Source organism: Mustela erminea, chromosome 5 (assembly GCF_009829155.1).
Source record: "Mustela erminea isolate mMusErm1 chromosome 5, mMusErm1.Pri, whole genome shotgun sequence".
Classification (NCBI taxonomy): domain Eukaryota; kingdom Metazoa; phylum Chordata; class Mammalia; order Carnivora; family Mustelidae; genus Mustela; species Mustela erminea.
This window is the reverse complement of record NC_045618.1, coordinates 143,878,428-143,897,030: the sequence shown is the minus strand read 5'-3', so window position 1 is coordinate 143,897,030 and position 18,603 is coordinate 143,878,428. Positions and strand designations below refer to the sequence as shown.

The 18,603-nt window shown below is 51.4% G+C and overlaps 1 protein-coding gene across 1 annotated transcript in view; it reads right to left on the bottom strand.

Moving 5' to 3' along the window:
- The window catches only part of DYNC1H1 (dynein cytoplasmic 1 heavy chain 1), a 67,672-nt gene that overhangs the window by 20,497 nt on the left and 28,572 nt on the right, over positions 1 to 18,603 (bottom strand). The window contains exons 19-42 of the mRNA XM_032345314.1: positions 18,237 to 18,347; positions 17,950 to 18,159; positions 17,630 to 17,776; positions 17,277 to 17,443; positions 17,004 to 17,177; positions 15,399 to 15,564; positions 15,128 to 15,316; positions 14,842 to 15,036; positions 13,819 to 14,101; positions 13,498 to 13,598; positions 12,428 to 12,587; positions 11,209 to 11,452; positions 10,864 to 11,047; positions 10,168 to 10,380; positions 9,227 to 9,465; positions 8,886 to 9,042; positions 6,477 to 6,704; positions 5,726 to 5,956; positions 5,317 to 5,457; positions 4,834 to 5,067; positions 4,535 to 4,741; positions 4,335 to 4,456; positions 3,713 to 3,878; positions 2,551 to 2,714 (exon numbers count right to left, since the gene is read on the bottom strand). Coding sequence (XP_032201205.1) covers positions 2,551 to 2,714; positions 3,713 to 3,878; positions 4,335 to 4,456; positions 4,535 to 4,741; positions 4,834 to 5,067; positions 5,317 to 5,457; positions 5,726 to 5,956; positions 6,477 to 6,704; positions 8,886 to 9,042; positions 9,227 to 9,465; positions 10,168 to 10,380; positions 10,864 to 11,047; positions 11,209 to 11,452; positions 12,428 to 12,587; positions 13,498 to 13,598; positions 13,819 to 14,101; positions 14,842 to 15,036; positions 15,128 to 15,316; positions 15,399 to 15,564; positions 17,004 to 17,177; positions 17,277 to 17,443; positions 17,630 to 17,776; positions 17,950 to 18,159; positions 18,237 to 18,347 — 4,433 coding nt within the window. The remainder of the gene's footprint in view (positions 1 to 2,550; positions 2,715 to 3,712; positions 3,879 to 4,334; positions 4,457 to 4,534; positions 4,742 to 4,833; positions 5,068 to 5,316; positions 5,458 to 5,725; positions 5,957 to 6,476; positions 6,705 to 8,885; positions 9,043 to 9,226; positions 9,466 to 10,167; positions 10,381 to 10,863; positions 11,048 to 11,208; positions 11,453 to 12,427; positions 12,588 to 13,497; positions 13,599 to 13,818; positions 14,102 to 14,841; positions 15,037 to 15,127; positions 15,317 to 15,398; positions 15,565 to 17,003; positions 17,178 to 17,276; positions 17,444 to 17,629; positions 17,777 to 17,949; positions 18,160 to 18,236; positions 18,348 to 18,603) is intronic.

Here is an 18,603-nt window from a genome sequence, read left to right as displayed (position 1 = left end):
CACCCAGGTGCCTCAGGTGTAGAGATTATTTAAAAAACAAAAGCAAAAATAAAGTAAAAAAACCTCCTTTAATAATGTCTAATCACACTGATTTTTAAAACAGCAACAGGTGGGGCGCCTGGATGGCTGGTTGGTCAACTGTCTGTCTGCCTTTGGCTCAGGTCATGATTGGAATCGAGCCCCACTTCAGGCTCCGTGCTCAGCAGGGAGTCTGCATTTCCCTCTGCCTCTGCCCCCACTCGTGCTCTCTGTTTCCCTCCCTCTCTCTCAAATAAGTAAAACCTTAAAAAAATAAAATAAAATAAAATAGGGACGCCTGGGTGGCTCAGTTAGTTAAGCAGCTGCCTTCGGCTCAGGTCACGATCCCGGCGTCCTGGGATCGAGTCCCACATCGGGCTCCTTGCTCGGCGGGGAGCCTGCTTCTCCCTCTGCCTCTCCCTGCCATTCTGTCTGCCTGTGCTCGCTCTCTCTCTGACAAATAAATAAATAAAATCTTTAAAAAAAAAAAAAGATAAAATGACAATATGATTCTAACTTCTAAGCTTGCCTAATATAAAGTTCCCAATATCATGGGGGCAATAAGAGAACAGGAACGGGGACTGACCCGCACACTGCTGGAGACACAGGGCTTATGAAGAGAATCACAGAGCAAGCAGGTGAGACCCGACCTATCCTTGTGGAGGGGGATGAGGGCAAACCCTTCTGAGAAGCTGACTCTGTGATCTGCTTAGTGGGCCACGAGGGGCGGGTCTAGTGGAGGCAGGGCATGTGGTTACTGCAGCCAGTCGGAATTTACAAGCACCACTGCCAGTGCTACATTTTAATAAAAACAAAATTTTGTCTCCGGTATTTTGGGAAATCTGGTAAAACTGTATTATAGCTCAAATTTTTTCATTATTAAAAAAGAGAGTGTTAGAAAGTTTTGTTTTTTAATTAAAAAAAAAAGCTTAGGGCGCCTGGGTGGCTCAGTGGGTTAAGCCTCTGCCTTCGGCTCAGGTCATGATCTCAGGGTCCTGGGATCAAGCCCCGCATCCAGCTCTCTGCTCAGCAGGGAGCCTGCTTGCTCCTCCTCTTTCTCTTCCTGCCTCTGCCTACTTATGACCTCTGTCAAATAAATAAATAAAATCTTAAAAAAAAAAAAAAAACAAAAAAGCTAGCACGTTCCTTGCTCCCCCTTACTCCACCCATCCGGGACACTGGGCTCTTGGTCAGGGCAGCTGTGTGGAACTCAAGGACTCCAAGGAGCCTGATGTGAAAGCCAGAAATCTATAATAAAGTAACATTCTGGGACTCCTTGAAAGTACAGATGTGAAAAGCCAGCTGGAGGCAGGACTCATCGGTCTAGTGGTGCAGTTGCCAAATGGACAGGTACTTCTCAGTCTGGAGGGAGCCATTTACCTTGGGTTCTCCCGGGAAGAACCACTAATTGCTACCAACCATGTACACCTAGGATGGTCAGTGGTCAGAGGGCTGTCTCACCCTCGGGCTGGGAGTAAGGGGACCTGGCCTGCCATCAGAGGCCTGCCCTCCTACACTGTTCTGAGTAACCCAGTTCACAGGCAGAACATTTCCCCAAATAATTTGGGCAGGAAACCGTGGTACCACATTAAATAGTAAATCAATTAAGATTTACTGCTTAGAAATTTGGAGTCAAAGCAACACAAGTTTAACTTTTCCTCACCAGTCTAAACTGAGCCTACAAGTCCATGTACACTAACATATATAAAATAAAAAATTAAAAATACAAGAAAAAAAATTACAAGACAGGACTAGGAAAATTAAAAATTTATTGTCAAATAAAGATCTTACTCAAGTATAAAGAATGTAAAAATTTGCTTCTGGCTAAAGAAAAATAATTGACAAGATTCCTCAAGAGGTAAAAACTCAACTTTTCACTCTGGCATTTCCTGCGACTCAAACCACAAGTTTCCGTGATCCACTAAGTACTGGGGACATCCCTAGAAAAACTCAGAAGCTGCGAAGCAACTCCTGAGATAAGCAGCTGACAGGAAGAGAAAACTGAAGTCCCAGGGACAGAGCCGCAAACCCTCCGATAAAAGGATGGAGGGTAAGGAGTTGGTGGTCCTGGAAACCCTATGTCAGGTAGTCGTTAGAAGGCATTCAATCGTGGGTTTCTGGTTTTGTGTTTGTTTTAAGTGATCTCTATATCCAATGTGGGACTCGCACTCATGACTCCAGGTCAAGAGTCACATGCCCGCCAGATGCCCTTGGAAGGCATTCGAATTCTCGAGACCTCTGGCTTTGACCGATTAGGCGATGCCCACTTGACGGTTGTAGAGGTTAATGGAAGTGCCTCGCCCCATGCCCCCCGGTAAGCAGCCCAGGGCAGTCCCCGATCCCTGAGACACATCAAGGCCAGGGGTGGCTGTGCTCAGTGCCGAGACACAAGGCTGACCTTGTCCGCTCCCTTCCACCATCAGCAGAGCCTGGCTCAAATCTGGCCAGCCCAGCCTTGCAGAGACCCTACCTTGGAGGGTGGGTAAGAGAGGGAGCAGGGAAGCATGGAGCTAACCGCATCCTCGGCTTTACCTGTCTTGGAAGAGACGCAGGGCTTCATGTGCCCAAATCCGGATAAGGCCTTCCACGGGCAGAGTCTCCAGAGGTCTCAGGGCCTCGAAGATCCCTCGCACCCACCTCGTCATCTCACGGGGGGAGTAGATGTAGTGGGGCTGTGTGTCCTGAGTGAATCTCTCCTGCGGTTCAGAAAAGTGGAGGTGCATGTTAATATCTTAAGACATGAAAAATGAATAAAAGAGCAAATGCTGTATGACATTTTTATATTGAAAATGAACCTCCTAAGCCCTGGAATATTGTAGGATGAATTAGTAATGTTGGAACAACTGGACAACTATCCAGAACAAAGCTTGATGAAAGCTGCTCACTTTGATATTGAAATTAATTATATTTTGAAAGAAACTACAAAAAATTCTTCCAAAAATACTTTAAAAAAGGTAATTCCTTGGGACACCTGGGTGGCTCAGTGGGTTAAGCCTCTGCCTTTGCCTCAGGTCCTGATCTTAGGGTCCTGGGATCGAGTCCCACGTCAGGCTCTCTGCTCTGCAGGGAGCCTGCTTCTCCTCTCTCTCTACCTGCCTCTCTGCTTACTTATGATCTCTCTCTGTCAAATAAATAAAATCTAAAAAAAAATAAATAAAAATGTAATCCCTAAGTTCAGGAAAAGCATGATTTGAAAAGCAGAAATAAAGACAAAAAATTATATTAAAATTTCTGCAGAGAAAGTTACAGTTCTACAAAATTAAAAGCAAACTAAATACCAGGAAACATTTGCAACACGGAACAGGAAGCGCTCATAAAGCATTAGAAGCACAACACTGTCCCCATGGGCCGATGGGCAGCACTCGAAGTGCTCTTGGAAGTCTTCCCCGAAACAGGCAAGTCACAAGAACCCCATCTTTTTTTCACTAAAGCCCACCTTTTTTTTTTTTTTAAAGATTTTATTTATTTATTTGACACAAAGAGACACACAGTGAGAGAGGGAACACAAGCAGGGGAGTGGGAGAGAGAGAAGCAGGCTTCCTGCCGTGCAGAGAGCCTGATGTGGGGGCTCGATCCCAGGACCCTGGGATCGTGACCCGAGCCAAAGGCAGATGCCACCCAGGCGCCCCTCACTAAAGCCCAAACTTGTAACAGCGTTCTTTAGCCCCCAGAGGAGCAGAGGAGCCCCGAGTACCTGAGACATGGTATAGAACTCCACCATGGCGGCCGTGAGCGGCTCGGCGTACGTGCGCAGAGACGGGATGAGCCTGAGCATGGCCCGGTTGAAGGTGCCGTAGATCTGTGTCAGGGAGGCGGGTCCCGGGTAATCCACATACACAACAGGCACATGCCGCAAGAATCTGTGTGAGGACAGCCGGCTCAGCCACTCCAGTGACGGAGCAGTGCGCCTGAGTCGCCCAGCCCCAAGTGCCTTCCTAATCGAGCCACACAGGCTTCATGTCACAGTTCACACAGCGACATGTGAGCGACACACTCATGCCCGGGGCTGACACGCAGATACAAAAAAACTTGAAAAAGAGCCAAGCAAAGGTGGGAAAGTGATTCTGGCTTCTGCCCCATCTTGGCCCCACAGGTCTGCGGCAGTTAGCCCATTACCCCCAGAGAGTCAGAACTTTTGTTTCCAAGTGTGTTTTCCTGGGATCGCAGCACAGCGAAAGGAGCCCAGGGGCCAACCTATGATAAGCAGTATTTTGTTTCCTTTTAATAATTAAAGCCAGATTTTCACTGTGCAACATCTAAAGCAATCGTGGAATAGGTACGTTGTGAGGCGAGTGTGGACTACAGAGCGGTGTTACCTGTGAGACAGGGGCTTTCTTCCAGGATCGGTGGGTGGATTACAAGCCCCGACAAACTGGATTCTCTCCAGCTTCACCCACGTTTGGTCTGAGGTTCGGTAGAAGCCTCCGTGCTCCACCATCTGAGGGCAAGCGGGAGTGTTAGCTCGGCAGAAGCAAACACGAGCAAAGGCAGCGGGGCCTCGGGGGAGCGCACACACCTGTCTGATGAAGGATATGACCCTCTGGGTCCCGTATTTATCCATGTCCGGCAAGTTGATCTCATCACAGAATAGAACCAGCCACTTCCCAAGTTGAACAGGAGCCAGGACGACCCCGTTCGGTGTGCGTCTGTACTCGCAGTAGTGGTCGAATGTCTTCAGCAGCAGCTCGGGGGTGGTTGCACTCGAGAAGTTAAGACCCACAACCTTTGGACAGGGAAGAACCAAATGAAGGCCCGTAAGCCCCATCCCGCATTTGAGCACCAGAAGGCTTGCTGCCCACGTCCCGGCCTCTTTACCTCCATGTCAGGCAAGGCCCGGAGGGCGCTAAAGAGCGTCATGGTTTTTCCAGAGCCCGGAGGGCCACAAAGGACCAGTGGCTTGTGCTCAGCCAGCCAGGTGTACAAGAGGGCTTCGTGGCGGACAGTGTCCAGAGTCGGCACGACGACGTCGGGGGCCGCCACCTTGTGCGTCTCCACTTCAATCTGAGGCACCTTGGCCTGCCACGGCGACCACTCTCCGCTGATGGACACCTACACCCAGAGAAAGGGCGCAGGTCACTCTGGGACCCACACACTACCTCACTTACAGACTTGCTTGTTTTCCCACAAAACACAACTTGCATATTCATCTGCTTTCCTTTTGTACCGCATAAAACAAAGGTCAGAACCTTTTTATGAAATGGAAAGAGTAAGCCAAGCCCCGGGTGAGGTGGTTCTGGGAGGAATCAAGCCAACGTGGCAAGATCAAGGGGGAGAAGGCCACGCCCTCCGAGCCCGCACCTCGTAATCGATGATTGGTATGTTGGGTGCGGCAGGAAGCGGCACCGTTGTGATTCTTCGGATGTATTCACCCAGCTCTGCTCTCATTTTCAGCCGACTATCTCCAGACAAGGACCAGAGTATCGCATAAACCAGATACCGCTATTGAAAGAGAAAATAAAACCCATTTTTAAATACAGTTACAACAATAAAGACACTTTCAGCAACAATAACCTTGAAGAAAGTGGTTCCCAGCGTCCTGGGCTCATGGACACACCGGGCACCTTTCTTGGCCCCCAGGAAAGACTGACCCTGTGCCCAGGAGAGAGAACACCTCCCAATGGGCACCTAGTTTAGGGAGGCGCACAGAGCTCATGCATGCCCGGCCCTGGTGAAGCCCTGCTCCCCCTCGACGCACGTGCCCCCCGACCTGAATGTAGCGCTCCAGCTGCTCGATCTGCATGGGGAAGTCGGGGTGGTTGGCGTTGTACTGGGCCACGTTCCGGCAGGCCTGGTGCAGCATGGAGAAGAGCGAGCCCAGGCAGCGGAGGCGCGTCAGGTCCATGATGTGCTCCAGCTTGAAGGCGTGCTCGAGGGCCTTGGTGACCAGGCCATTGGAGGTGAAATACGGCTGCATGATTGTGGCTGCGTCCCTCTGGATCTGCAAGAGGCAGTAAATGATATGGAACTAATATTTCAGAAAGCCCAGAGACTTTCATATATATTCTCAATTAAGCCCAGGAGAGGGTCATGTGACCTGCAAACAATTTGTTTTGGATAACCTTCAAGGACCAGCCCTTACTCCTTTATCTTGGTGGTCCTCGGCCACATTTCCTAGAAACACAGGCTTTCACCATTGAAATAGGAAAATGCAGTATTTCATCAATTTGCAAAAAAAAGTCAGATATCCGAAAGAATTCGTTAAATTTTCCGAAACACGTCTTCCCTTTGGCAGAGGAGAGTCCTTCCTTGGGAGCTGGTACGAGACAGCACTGACTACGCGAACCTCCCTCAAGAGCCCTGGTTCAACAGACGAGCAGAGACCACCCGCGAAGAGTACCACGGTTCCCCGGCTCCCAGGGCCTCCGGGGGCAGAACGGCCAGCTCGCCGCCCAGAACGTCCCCCGCCCTCTCCGGGCAGAGCTGTGGCCGCGCCGGGCAGAGCGCTGACGGCCTCGCACCTGCAGCATTGGGGACGCGGCCTCCTCCCCCTCGTCCTCTTTGCCCTTGCGCCGGCGCTGGGCCTCGTCCTCCCCTTCATCCAGGGGGATGCTACGCAGCCGGGCCAGGAAGTTGTTGAAGATCATGTCCGTGCTAAGCACGTCCTCACTGAACCAGACCATGCCGCAGCGCGACACCGTGGCCAGCGTGGCGTACTTCAGGTCCTGCACTTCAAACATGATGCGCACCTGCAGAGAAAAGAGCAGTATTAACGATGTGGGTCCGGCAGAAACTCAGACACTAAAATTCTTTTACCTACGCACACACTGAAAGAACAATTAGAATCTTTTTGCACTTAGTTCACTTTGTTTGAAAGTGAAAACGTCTATGTCTGCCACCACTACACCAACCACGAGCTGCTCTCCGCGATAATCTGGGAAGGGCGGGCGCCTGGGGGGCTCGGTCAGCCAAGTGTTCGGCTCCTGGCCTCTGCGCAGGTCATGATCTCGGGGTCGTGGGATCCAGTGCCCTGCTGGACTCCACACTCAGCAAAGTCTGCTTGAGGATTCTGTCCCCCCGTCCCTGCCCCTCCTCTCTGCTTGCACACACGAGCACTTGAGCACTCTCTAAAATAAATATATAAATCTTTTTCCTTCCTAAGATTTTATTTGATAGATACAACTAGAGAGGGAACACCAGCAGGGGGAGTGGGACAGGGAGGAGCAGACTCCCTGCTGAGCAAGGAGCCCAATGCAGGGACTTGAACCTAGGACCCTGAGATCATGACCTGAGATGAAGGCAGATGCATAACGACTGAGCTACGCAGGCACCCCTAAATACATCAATTTTAAAGAAAAAAATAGAAGAATGTGGGTCAGAAACGTGTGTGCTGGGAGAAGAGCAGGTGAGCCCTGGAGACGCACTCTTGGAGGAGAGAACAGCTCCCTTGGAGGGGCGTCAGCGGCAGAGGTGCACCAGCCTTAGCCCAGGCCAGTACGGCCGCCAGATCCCCTGCCCGAAGCCAGCAACCTTCACCCTGATCCATGAGGCAGGCAAGTCAGTCAGTGTCTCTGTTTCGCAGATGGGGTTGGGTACCCCACCTGGGTCCCAGTGCTGTAAATGGGGCTGACAGTCAAACCAGATGGTCTGATTTCCGAGCCTTAACCTCGGGGCTACCCCGCCCCACAGGAGAGCAGTGGTTAGGATCTACTGGATAACAAGCCGGAACAGAAAGACCTGACATGTCAATCAAGACAGAAGTCCAAGTGCACATTTCCCGAGCGGCACCAGGCATCCCTGGCTCAGTTTCTGACGTGACGACAGCCACCACTGCTGGTCCAAAGGTTCACATGCACCAGCTGCTCTTCCAAAATGGTTCCCCCTTTGTCTCACGCCCACCTCTGGCCCCTCAGCCAGTCCCACCAGCAGGAATTTTAAATTACAGCAGAACTCAGCAGCTCCCGCACTGCCAACTCCTCTGGCCCACACCCATGGCCGTGCCTGGACGATCGCCCAGCTCCCGGACAGTCCCCTTGCTCCCACCCTGCTCCCTGCAGATGCGCTGCAGCCGGCAGCCAGAGGAATCCGACCCAGACTCTCCCGAGGCTCCGGACGCCCCCAGCGGGCACGTGCCAGTCCTCACGGCGACCTCTGCCGAACCTGATCCAGCGGCCCCCTTCCCCGGTCTCACCCACACTCTCTCCCCTTGCTCCTCGCATCTCTGACCAAGCCCCCTGCTATCGGCCCCTTCAGCTGGAACCGGCACACCCAGAGGCCCACAGACTGGCTCTTCCACCTGCCTCGATCTCAACAGACGCTTCCCGGGGATGCTTCCAGGTCGCCCTTCCCGACAGGGCACCCTCCAGATCTTGCCAACGCCCACCACTCTCTTCTGGCTTGTTATCCCCTTACCACCTAACACTGTTTCCCTTGGTTTCCTGTCATCACATCAGACTGTGTGTCCCAGGACGACAGGGGTTTGGTCTGCTTTTCTCCTCCTGGACCTTCAGTAGGATGCAAATCCTCTGCAGGCCCACGAACGTTTCCTTATCTATCTGGTGGTGCGTCCAGGGCCTGGACCAAAAGCTCATTTCCGAGGAACAGCTTTGACAGCTTCCATATCTAAATTACTCCTCTTTGCCACTTCCCAGATATAAGGTAACGTCAGAAATCCTCACGTTTGGTTAGGAGTGTGAATCGGGAATTACAGAGTACGCTTAACATTTAGCAGACGGCAGAAAGGTATTAGTCCAATGGAACTATTTCTCGCCAGCCAAAGGACTGGAAAAATCTAGCACCAGGAGACTCCGTCAACCCTGAAAACTACTCACCTGGCTGGCCACTGCTACAGACCCTGGAGCCTCAACTCCAGAGCGGCACTCTGCTAGCGCACGGGCCGCCTGGCCTGACACCCCGAGAAGGCCACTTACGTTAGGCGGAAGGCTGAGGCGCTCGCCATTCGGCAGAGTCAGGAGCTTGTTGTCGTCCAGCACCGAGTTCAAGTTCTCCACCCACTCAGGGTCCACGTCGCCGTCGAAGACGATCCACTGGCGCTTCTGCAGCTCACCCCTCACGTTGTCTATGATCCTGGTTTGGAAAGGTTTTGAAACAGCTGTTGACCAACTTGAGATTTGGAGATCAGAGATGCTCACCTACATGGTTTCTGCAGTGACGATTTAGCCCATTCAGTTTTGGTTAGAAAAGTAACACCTGCTGCTAACGTAAGGACGGAGTACCCAGGTCCCACTTGCGGGAATCATGGCAAACTCACTTTCTCAGGACATGTGTGAACAGCCCATCCGTCCACTCCCTGGTGTTGGGGTCCAGGGTTCCGTAAAGGTGGTCTTTGCTGATGGCCTTGGGGTCAATGATGTGAGCCACGCCCTCCACACCCTCGAGCCTCTCCAGAGCCTTGAGGAGCACGCGCCAAGCCATGCTCTTCCCACTTCCTGAAGGCCCCACCATCATCAGGCCATGGTTGATCTGTGTGATCTGATAGAGCTGGAGGACCTGCCGGGCCAAAGAGACCACATCATACCACTCCAGAGAACCAGAAGGTTCTCCAGCACCCCCTCATGGCAGCAGACACGAGACATGTGCTCTGAATCCCTAAAGGCAAGCACTACAGCGGAACTTTTAAAGTTAACGGTTCATGGGCCACATCTGCAAAAAATATTTCAATAGGGCTTTTCACTAAACTAGGGGCACTCTTTGGCTGGGAGCCAGAGGAACAGGGGACGCCAACCAGCTGCCTCAAAAGAGCCCCTTTAGAGAAGGTGGAGGCTCCGTGGCTGAGCCACCTGCGCGACCCCGTCCGGCGCCGGTCCGGTCAGCATACAGCCGTGTGACCGGATGCTGCTCAGTCTCCCAGAGCAAGGAGAGAAAAGAAGCCCACGCAGACCATCCACCCCGACGGGTTAGCATCGTTAACCCTACGATGCTGGCGAGTCTAGTGGTAGAATTTACACTGGAGTAAATACTTTCTGTAAGTATTTCCATAAGTGTCAGCGTTTCTAGAGAATGAACTCCACCACGTACGTGGAATTTTCACGGAAACCATTAGGTCTGTATTTAAGAAAAAAGCCTTGGGTCCCATCTTGATAAAGCAGCTGCCCCCTGGCCCTCATGGTCTAGTTCTCTCGAACGTGGCTCTTTCCTGGGGCCCGGGGCTGCTGTGACCGCACGGCGCAGCCAGCGGGGTCAACCCGTTACCTTCTCAACCCACATCCCGCCGACTTCTTCTCCGTCTCCGTACGTCAGGTACATCTCCTGGCACACCTTCTTCAGCTCCTCTCGCAGCGCAGTCATCTCGCCCCGGTGGTACTGCACCCCGGGGAACACGTCCGACAGGAGGCTGAAGAGCAGCGGGATATCTTCTGCCACCAGCTTGGGTACCATGGTCTCACAGACGCTCTGGATCAGAATCTAATGGCGAGAAGACAGACGAGCTCTGAGCAGGGGTGTTGGGGCCCAGGGGGTAGCCCGGCTTGAACAGCCACTGCTGTGTCCCCAGAAGGTACGTCAGAAAGATGTGGCCGTTAGCGACTCAGTTCACTGTGCAAATACAGCGTCTCCTACCCATCCCTCCCAGGCCGGGGGATCACCACGGGGACTCTCAAGCTGCGGCTTAGATGTTGAAAAGACAAATTTAAATATTAGTGTCTGGGGCGCCTGGGTGGCTCAGTCAGTTAAAGCCTCTGACTCTTGGTTTTCGCTCAGGTCATGATCTTGGGACCCTGGGATGGAGCCCCAAGTCAGGCTCGGCACTCAGGGGCGAGTCTGCTTCTGTGCCCAGCCCTTCCCTCCACCCCTCCCCCTGCTCGTACACACTCTCTCTCAAATAAATAAATCTTTTTTTAAAAAGTTAGTGTTTAAGGTGTGAGTGATTAGAAGAACATACGTACGAACCTCTTGTTCAGGTAGATTTTCTGCAATTTCTCCTTCATCAACTGCTTCCCCGCGTTCTTCTTTCTCCCTCTTTATCTTCTGGATTCTCTCTCTCTTCACATTTCCTGCACTTACCAGCACACTCTTCAAAGCTCGAAGACCAAAGTCATAATGGCTTTGGGAAGAGAGCTGCTCATCACACAGTCTGAAAGAGAAAACGTTTACCTTAAAGAGCACACTCTAAGCAGCCACAGAGTCAAGAAACCAGACACGGACACTTGGAAAGCTGTGCCAGGGTCAGAGAAGAACCACAGCGGCACATCTCACACACGCTAGCACATGCTCAGGGTAACTCTGGGCACTCACTTGAAGAATGGGACGATTTTGTTGGCGAGGACCTCAGCAGTGCGGAAGCCCTGGGAGTACAGCATGACCTGGGCGATGAGCTGCCGGTCAGGCTTGGTCATGGCCAAGCTCCGGAACAGCTTCTTGAGGTTGTCGGGAAGGTTGGACCTGCCTGCATAGCCGGGGTTCATGGTGATGAAGATGGCCATGTCTGGGCTCACCTTCACTTGCTTGTTGAGCAGCTCACAAGTAATGGGGGCAGAGGCTGAAAATCAGAGAATGGTGTTAAGATTTGAAATGTTCAAAACCAGGCTAAAATTCTCCCTAAAAGCACTCATCTCCCCATCAGCCAGCCTCTAAAGCTCAAAGCCCAGGGCTGCGGGGGAGCTGCTCTCTGGCGCTCCTCCAGGCATGTCACCCTACCTGGGCAGACATAGCTGTGCACACACCACCTACGTGAGAGCCACCTGCACGTGGAACAAAGTCACCAAGGGCGGAAAACGCACACGCTGCGCACTGCTGGGTGTCACAAGGTCAATGGAAGGATAGAAACGCAACCCAACAGCAGTTGCAAAAATAAAAATCAATCCACGTGACACAACTGACTGGCTCAGATGCCAAGGACCGCCTTTTCCTGGGATCGACTGCCACCACCCACACCTGAACTCACACCTGAACCCCGAGCACTGCTTTCTCTAACACCCCTTTGTTTCACCGAGAGCTCCGCCAGTCCTTCGGTAAGCCAAGTTCCTACTGCTGCAGAGTGCAAGCTAACCGCACGGCGGCCGCTGCTGCCGTCACCCCTCCAGCACCCACCCTGCCCCCCACCGGTGTGCCTGGCTTTGTGGGAACGAGGCAGGGGACCAGAGCCTCTCAGCACGGGTCCTCCTACAGTGACAGAGGGCATGTCCCTGAGGCCCCTGGAAGAACACTGCCAGCAGGCGGCCAGGAAGGCTGGCTCCAGGGGCACGCAGGGAGGAGGGGGGCCGGGACACGGGCCCAACACATGCTGCGGGCAGGTACCCTGGGAGGGAGCACGGGGATTCTCGTCTACCGGGGCAGGGCAGCCAGGGTGTGGGCTGCTCTGGTCTGAGCAGTGTAGACTGCCCATGCAGCCTCCTCTCAGGTCTTGCCACCCCACCTGCAGCACTGAGTCCTTAAGGTGGCCACACGGAACCCAGCCCGCATGGGCTTTCCCTCCACAGTCGCTAAGTAACTTGTAAAGAAAAAGAAGTCTCACTCTTGTCACAGTTGGGGTTGGAGTGCTCCCGCAGTGCCTCCTGAATGCACTGCACCTGCTGCGACACGGCTGACAGCATCCGCTCCTCCAGGCGGTTGAACTCGTCAAAGCAGCCCCACGCGCCCACCTGGCACAGCCCCACGAAGATCCGTCCCATCGCCTGAAACCGGAGCAGAGAGAGGGTCTTGGTGCTGGATCAGTGGTCCCGGTGCTAGACTGGGGCCCTCCATCTGCCGCCCTCCCAGCTGGCTGTGGAGGGGACACGAGGCCAACAAGGGATGTGCGTGGTGCAGGGGCCCGCACAGAGCAGGCCCGTTGCTGACAGCAGCGACTGTCAGCGTACACTTCAGTGCACCGCACCTCTCCTCCTCCGGTGCCAGTAAAATCCTAATGAGAAAGCTCTTCTCATTCTATCACTTTGAGTTGGTTAAGAAAACTTATTCTCGGGGCACCTGGGTGGCTCAGTCATTAAGCATCTGCCTTCAGCTCAGGATTCATGATCCCGGCTCCCGGGATCGAGCCCCGAATCAGGCTCCCTGCTCAGCAGGAAGCCTGTTCCTCCCTCTCTCACTCCCCCTGCATGTGTTCCCCCTCTCGCTGTGCCTCTGTCAAAAAAATAAAATCTTTAAAGAAAAAAAAGGGACGCCTGGGTGGCTCAGTTGGTTGAACGACTGCCTTCGGCTCAGGTCATGATCCCGGAGTCCCGGGATCGAGTCCCGCATCGGGCTCCCAGCTCCATAGGGAGTCTGCTTCTCTCTGACCTTCTCCTCGCTCATGTTCTCTCTCATTGTGTCTCTCTCAAATAAATAAATAAAATCTTAAAAAAAAAGAAAAAAAAATGTATTCCCAGACACAGGCACTAATGATTTCTTCCAAGAACATGCAGCTCAAGTCAGTCCCCGAGCACCTACACTGGAGCCCCACTCAGAGTCACAGCACCCCCAGTCCCCAGCAGGGCAGATGAGGCACGCCGAGCTGTGAGGCCAGCAGCCTGGGGAGGGGCCCAGGGTGGCACTCCCCAGCTGGCCTCTCAACCACTAGACTTTAGGTGGATTCAGAAAGCTTCGCACCTGGAAATCAAAGGTTTCATCGCAGTTGAAGACTAAAACAAAGCGTCCAAGCTGATGGCCAAGAGCTTTGACCGACTCTGTCTTCCCGGTCCCGGCCGGCCCTGTCATTTAAAGAGCAGAATGAAGCACTTGAGTCCATGGGGAGGGATTTTGACTTTACACAATTTACAAAACCAAAGATTTAATAACTACAAACAAATCTAAAATTCTAGAATGTACCACCTACAGAATTAAGAACTAGGTTTAAAGTCACTGGTTTACTCTTTACAAAATATGCTTACTCTTCATACTCCGTCCATCCAGGTCTGTGGAGTAACTTACCGAACGGGGACCCTCCCAGCCTCGCCTCTAAGGCTTGAGTCATGGTCAAATAGCAGCGGTCGGTGAGTGGGGTCTGCACCAGCTTGTCCTGGACGCCGAGGTACTCAAAGCCATAGTTAAATTTGGCATTTGCCATTTGGATCGACAGCTGCTGGAGCACATCAGTTTGCTTAGGGTCGAAGTAAAAGCGCATCTGGCTGAGCCATTCGAATGATTTGGCGTTGTCAATCTTGCTTTTGATCAAGGACCGCGTCACATCCCTCTGGTGAACCAGCTCTGTAATCTGAGCAGAGAGTCTGTCTGAGAATTCATCAGGGACTGGAGAAGTCCAGTGCCTTTCCTGGGGATGCGATCCTTGAACACCTTCAACTTGAGATGTAAGACTCAGTTACAGTGGCTTTTAGTAAATATTCCAAAATGTGAATTCATTCTTAAAACAAACAGAGGTGGGTGCCTGGGTGGCTCAGTGGGTTAAGCCTCTGCCTTCGGCTCAGGTCATGGTCCCAGGGTCCTGGGATCGAGCCCCGCATGGGGCTTCTGCTCAGCGGGGAGCCTGCTTCCCACCCCCACTCTGCCTGCCTCTCTGCCTATTTGTGATCTCTGTCAAATAAAGAAAGAATATCTTAAGAAAAAAAAACAAAACCCAACAGAACTGTTATTTACACACTGGAATTGGGCAGAATCAAGAGCTGCAGCAAAACCAAACCAACAAAACTATTTTAAGTGCAAACTCTGCAACGGGCAGAACACCCATCTCCGACCTCAGTCTGGCCCCTGCGCTGCTCTGGGAAGGGATGCGGAGCAAGAGCGGAAAGCCCTGATCCAAGCTTATCACCTGCTGTTTACCAGGATGTGTACACGAAACTCCCCGCTCCGACACGGTCACCTGCCGACAGGACCAGACAGCAAATACCCACCCCAGACTCATAAACTTGCCACCTCCTTTTCTCCCTAACACCCATCAGAGGACTTTGCAGGCACAAGCGCCTGACCGGTGAGGAACGAGTCAGACACGGGACTCACCAAGTGCTCCAGCTTCCGTCTCCGGAGTGGCGGCTGCTCCATGAGGACGGAGTCGGCCAACACGTTGAGAGTGACCTCCACGTTGCTCAGCACGGAGTGCAGAGGCGCCGCGTCCCCACTGCCCCCGATGCTGCTCAGCGCGGTCTCCACATTTTCAGACCAGGCGATCTGGGCTGACAGAACCACGAGCTGGGCCTGAATGACACAAGACACAAGAACCAAAGGACCATTTCGGACACCAGCCCGTGCACCCACCTTTACGCTGACCCACTTCTGCTGCATTTACCTGATACTTATCAATCCAAGTGATGTATGTATTCGGGTCAATTGAAGTTGCTTTACCAAAAATCTCAACTTCTGTAACAGACTCAGCAAGAAGTTTAGCCAGTGTGACTCTCATCTCCTTTTCTACCAGCGTGAGCCACTCGTTGATTTTGGGATGCTCGGTAATCGACACAGGAGTTTTAAACATAACCTGAAATAAATTCAATTTAAGAATGAAGATTGTGCAAAGACAGGAGAGAGGCATTCTTAGTTACAATCACACATTCAACTACCTCCTCTCCTTCACGGGATGAAATGCCCAAGACGACAGAGTTATCCTCGTTCAGGATGATGCTCGAAACTCCAGCAAACATCTTCTTGAAATGTTTCTGTAACTTAGCTACATTCTTACTGTTTCCAATAATTTCAAGCAAATCTTCATCACCCACAAAATAGAACCTAAAATTAAAATAGCATTCAAGTTGCTAAAATGTTACATAAGTAGTTGATCAAAATGTAACTTCAAGGGACGCCTGGGTGGTTCAGTGGGTTAAGTCTCTCCCTTTGGCTCAAGTCATGATCTCAGGGTCCTGGGATTGAGCCCCGCATTGGGTTCTCTGCTCAGCGTGGAGCCTACTTCCTCCCCCCTCTCTCTCTCTCTGCCTGCCTCTCTGTCTACTTGTGATCTCTGTCAAATAAATAAATAAAATCTTAAAAAAATGTTTTTCAAAGATTTTATTTATTTATTCGAAGATTTTATTTATTTGACAGAGAGAGATCACAAGTAGGCAGAGAGGCAGGCAGAGGTGGGGGGGAAGCAGGCCCCCATTGAGCAGAGAGTCTGATGTGGGGCTCGATCCCAGGACCCTGAGATCATGACCCAAGCCGAAGGCAAAGGCTTTAACTCACTAAGCCACCCAGGCACCCCCAAAAAATGTAACATCAAACTATGGGAAGGGAAACTGGATTTGGATGGTGGTGGTCAATCTTCAAGTCTGAACAGAGATCACATTAAACTTCTTCCAGCCCTCAGCAGAAGATACATTTTTAAAAGATTTTATTTATTTGACAGAGAGAGAGAAAGAGAGATCACAAGTAGGCAGAGAGGCAGGCGGGGGTGGGGGTGGGGTAGCAGGCTCCCTGCTGAGCAGAGAGCCTGATGTGGGGCTCGATCCCAGGACACTGAAATCACGACCTAGGCCGAAGGCGGAGGCTTAGCCACTGAGCCACCCAAGGGCCCCCATTTTTTTTTTTTTAAAGATTTTATTATTTATTTATTTATCTGACAGAAAGAGAGAGATCACAAGTAGGCAGAGAGGCAGGCAGAGGGAGAGGGGGAAGCAGGCTCCCTGCTGAGCAGAGAGCACGAGGTGGGACTTGATCCCAGGACTCTTGAGATCACGACCTGAGCAGAAGGCAGAGGCTGAACCCACTGAGCCCCCCAGGAGACACATATTTATCTAAGAAGTTACTGAAAAGGAACTCCACAGATTTCATGTCATTTGCCTTACGTCATGGACTTACTTTTTATTTACTTATTTTACCTTTTACGTGGTCTTATCTGTTAAAAGCCTATTCAATTTATAGTAAGCAAACTATGCAGAAAGGAAGAAATACCATTTGGAAAATAACCAGAGCTGAATTTTTAAGAGTTATGAGGTGCCTGGAAGGGTGGATAACCGTTTCAGTGAAGCTTCATAAACAAACGCAAGGGAAAAAATAAGGGATTATTCATTATATTAGGAATACATGCACAAAACCAGAGTAATATTCTTTGAATGGATTATTGGTAACACAACTCCTGATGCGAAAACAATCAACACACAGCCCCAGAAGGGAGAGCAGACAGCTCTTGAAACTGAACTTCACTTCTCCGCAAGTCAAAGCAAGCATCTTACCTGGGAAAAGACGATCGCTCCCTTTCCAGGTATTCTCCCAATGCTTTCTGGATCTTTCCTAGCAGGTCTGCCAATCTCTCCAGAGACCTCTGCACCCCCTGGATGTTCAGGACATCCATAACAAGGGGAGACTTGGATACTTTTTTCATCAGAGCCAAAAACTCCGTGCTGATACTACAAATCAAATTGAAACCGTTGTTAGCTTTTACATGAAGAGCGGTTAGCAGACACATCTACGACTCGGCTCTCTTGCTCCCTGGCTGGAGGTCGTACCTCTGGAACCGCTGTGTTTCCACTGGCAGCAGGTGCTTGATATCCGCACTGCCTGTGAAGATGCCTTCCAGATAGACCCACCGTCTCTGCACGTCGATCCACACGTCAAAGAGAGCCATGATCCGGTTCAGCTTGTCTTCCCAGCTCAGGGCATCTTCCTCAAAAACCTAGTGGATAGATGGAAAGCAGATCCCAGCTGCTAAACCTTTCATAGATATGCCAAAGCTTACTAAAAAAAATGCAAATGAGGTCAACTTATTTGACTTACACTTCAAAAACCAGTCAAAGGATATTACAGAGAAAGTGCAGGAGAACGCTCAGTAAGAGAGGGAAGGCTTCCCCAGCAACGGTACCTTGTAATACGGAGACAGCTTCATGGCCGAGACGCTGTTGATGTGCTCTTTGACCTTGTTGAAGAGGTCATCCCAGCCTCGGATCAAGCGACACTTGTTCTGATAGTTAACCAAGTCTAGCTCGTAAGTGTTCCATACCTCTCTTATCTGAATTAAAACCAAAAGAAGGGATGTTATTGATAAGTGGGCATTCACCAGCCGCACAAGCAAGCAGGTGTCAGGGGGACAAACAGACCGCAGAGGCAGCTGTTCTTACACAGCCCAAACCTACGTCACAGCTAGAAACGTGACATAAAAATGGCTACTGGTCTATTATTTACCTGCTTCAAAAATTCTTCCAAAGCCATCTCCCCTTGTGCCACAAGCAGCACGTCCTTGACAATAGCTTCATTTTTCTGCAAGTCAACATCCCAGATCTGGCCAAGGGTTAGCTCAGAAACAACCCAATTAACATGAAGCCTTTTCATCAGCTGCTTCCAATGGCGATCTTTGAGTGCCTCGGATTTCAGCTCAATCACCAGCATGTTTATCTGCGGAGAGAGTCAGTGGATCACCTGTGCAGCCGTGCTCCTAGTGGACGCCCGGGACCCCAGCCCTGACTCAGTACCTTCAGGTAACCCTTCAGAAGCCTCTGGACAAACTCATAGGATGCGTACTGCCGTAATCGTGCGGGGAAGTTTTTCAGCTGGTTCAGGAGGCCGTCTAAATTTTGTCGAAGCTGTGGAGAGAAAAGGTGGTATTTAGTTTGCCAGCACGTTCTTTAAACGGCGAATATCTTATAAAATGCTTTTAAGGGGTGCTGGGTGCAGTAGTTGGTTAAGCATCTAACTCTTGACTTTGGCTCAGGTCAATGTGTCAGGGTTAGGAGATCGAGCCCCGCGTCAGGCCCTGCACTGAGCAGGGAGTCTGCTTCTCTCCTTCTCCCTTTCCCTCTGCCCCTCCCCTGCTCCATCTCATTCTCTCACCTCAAATAA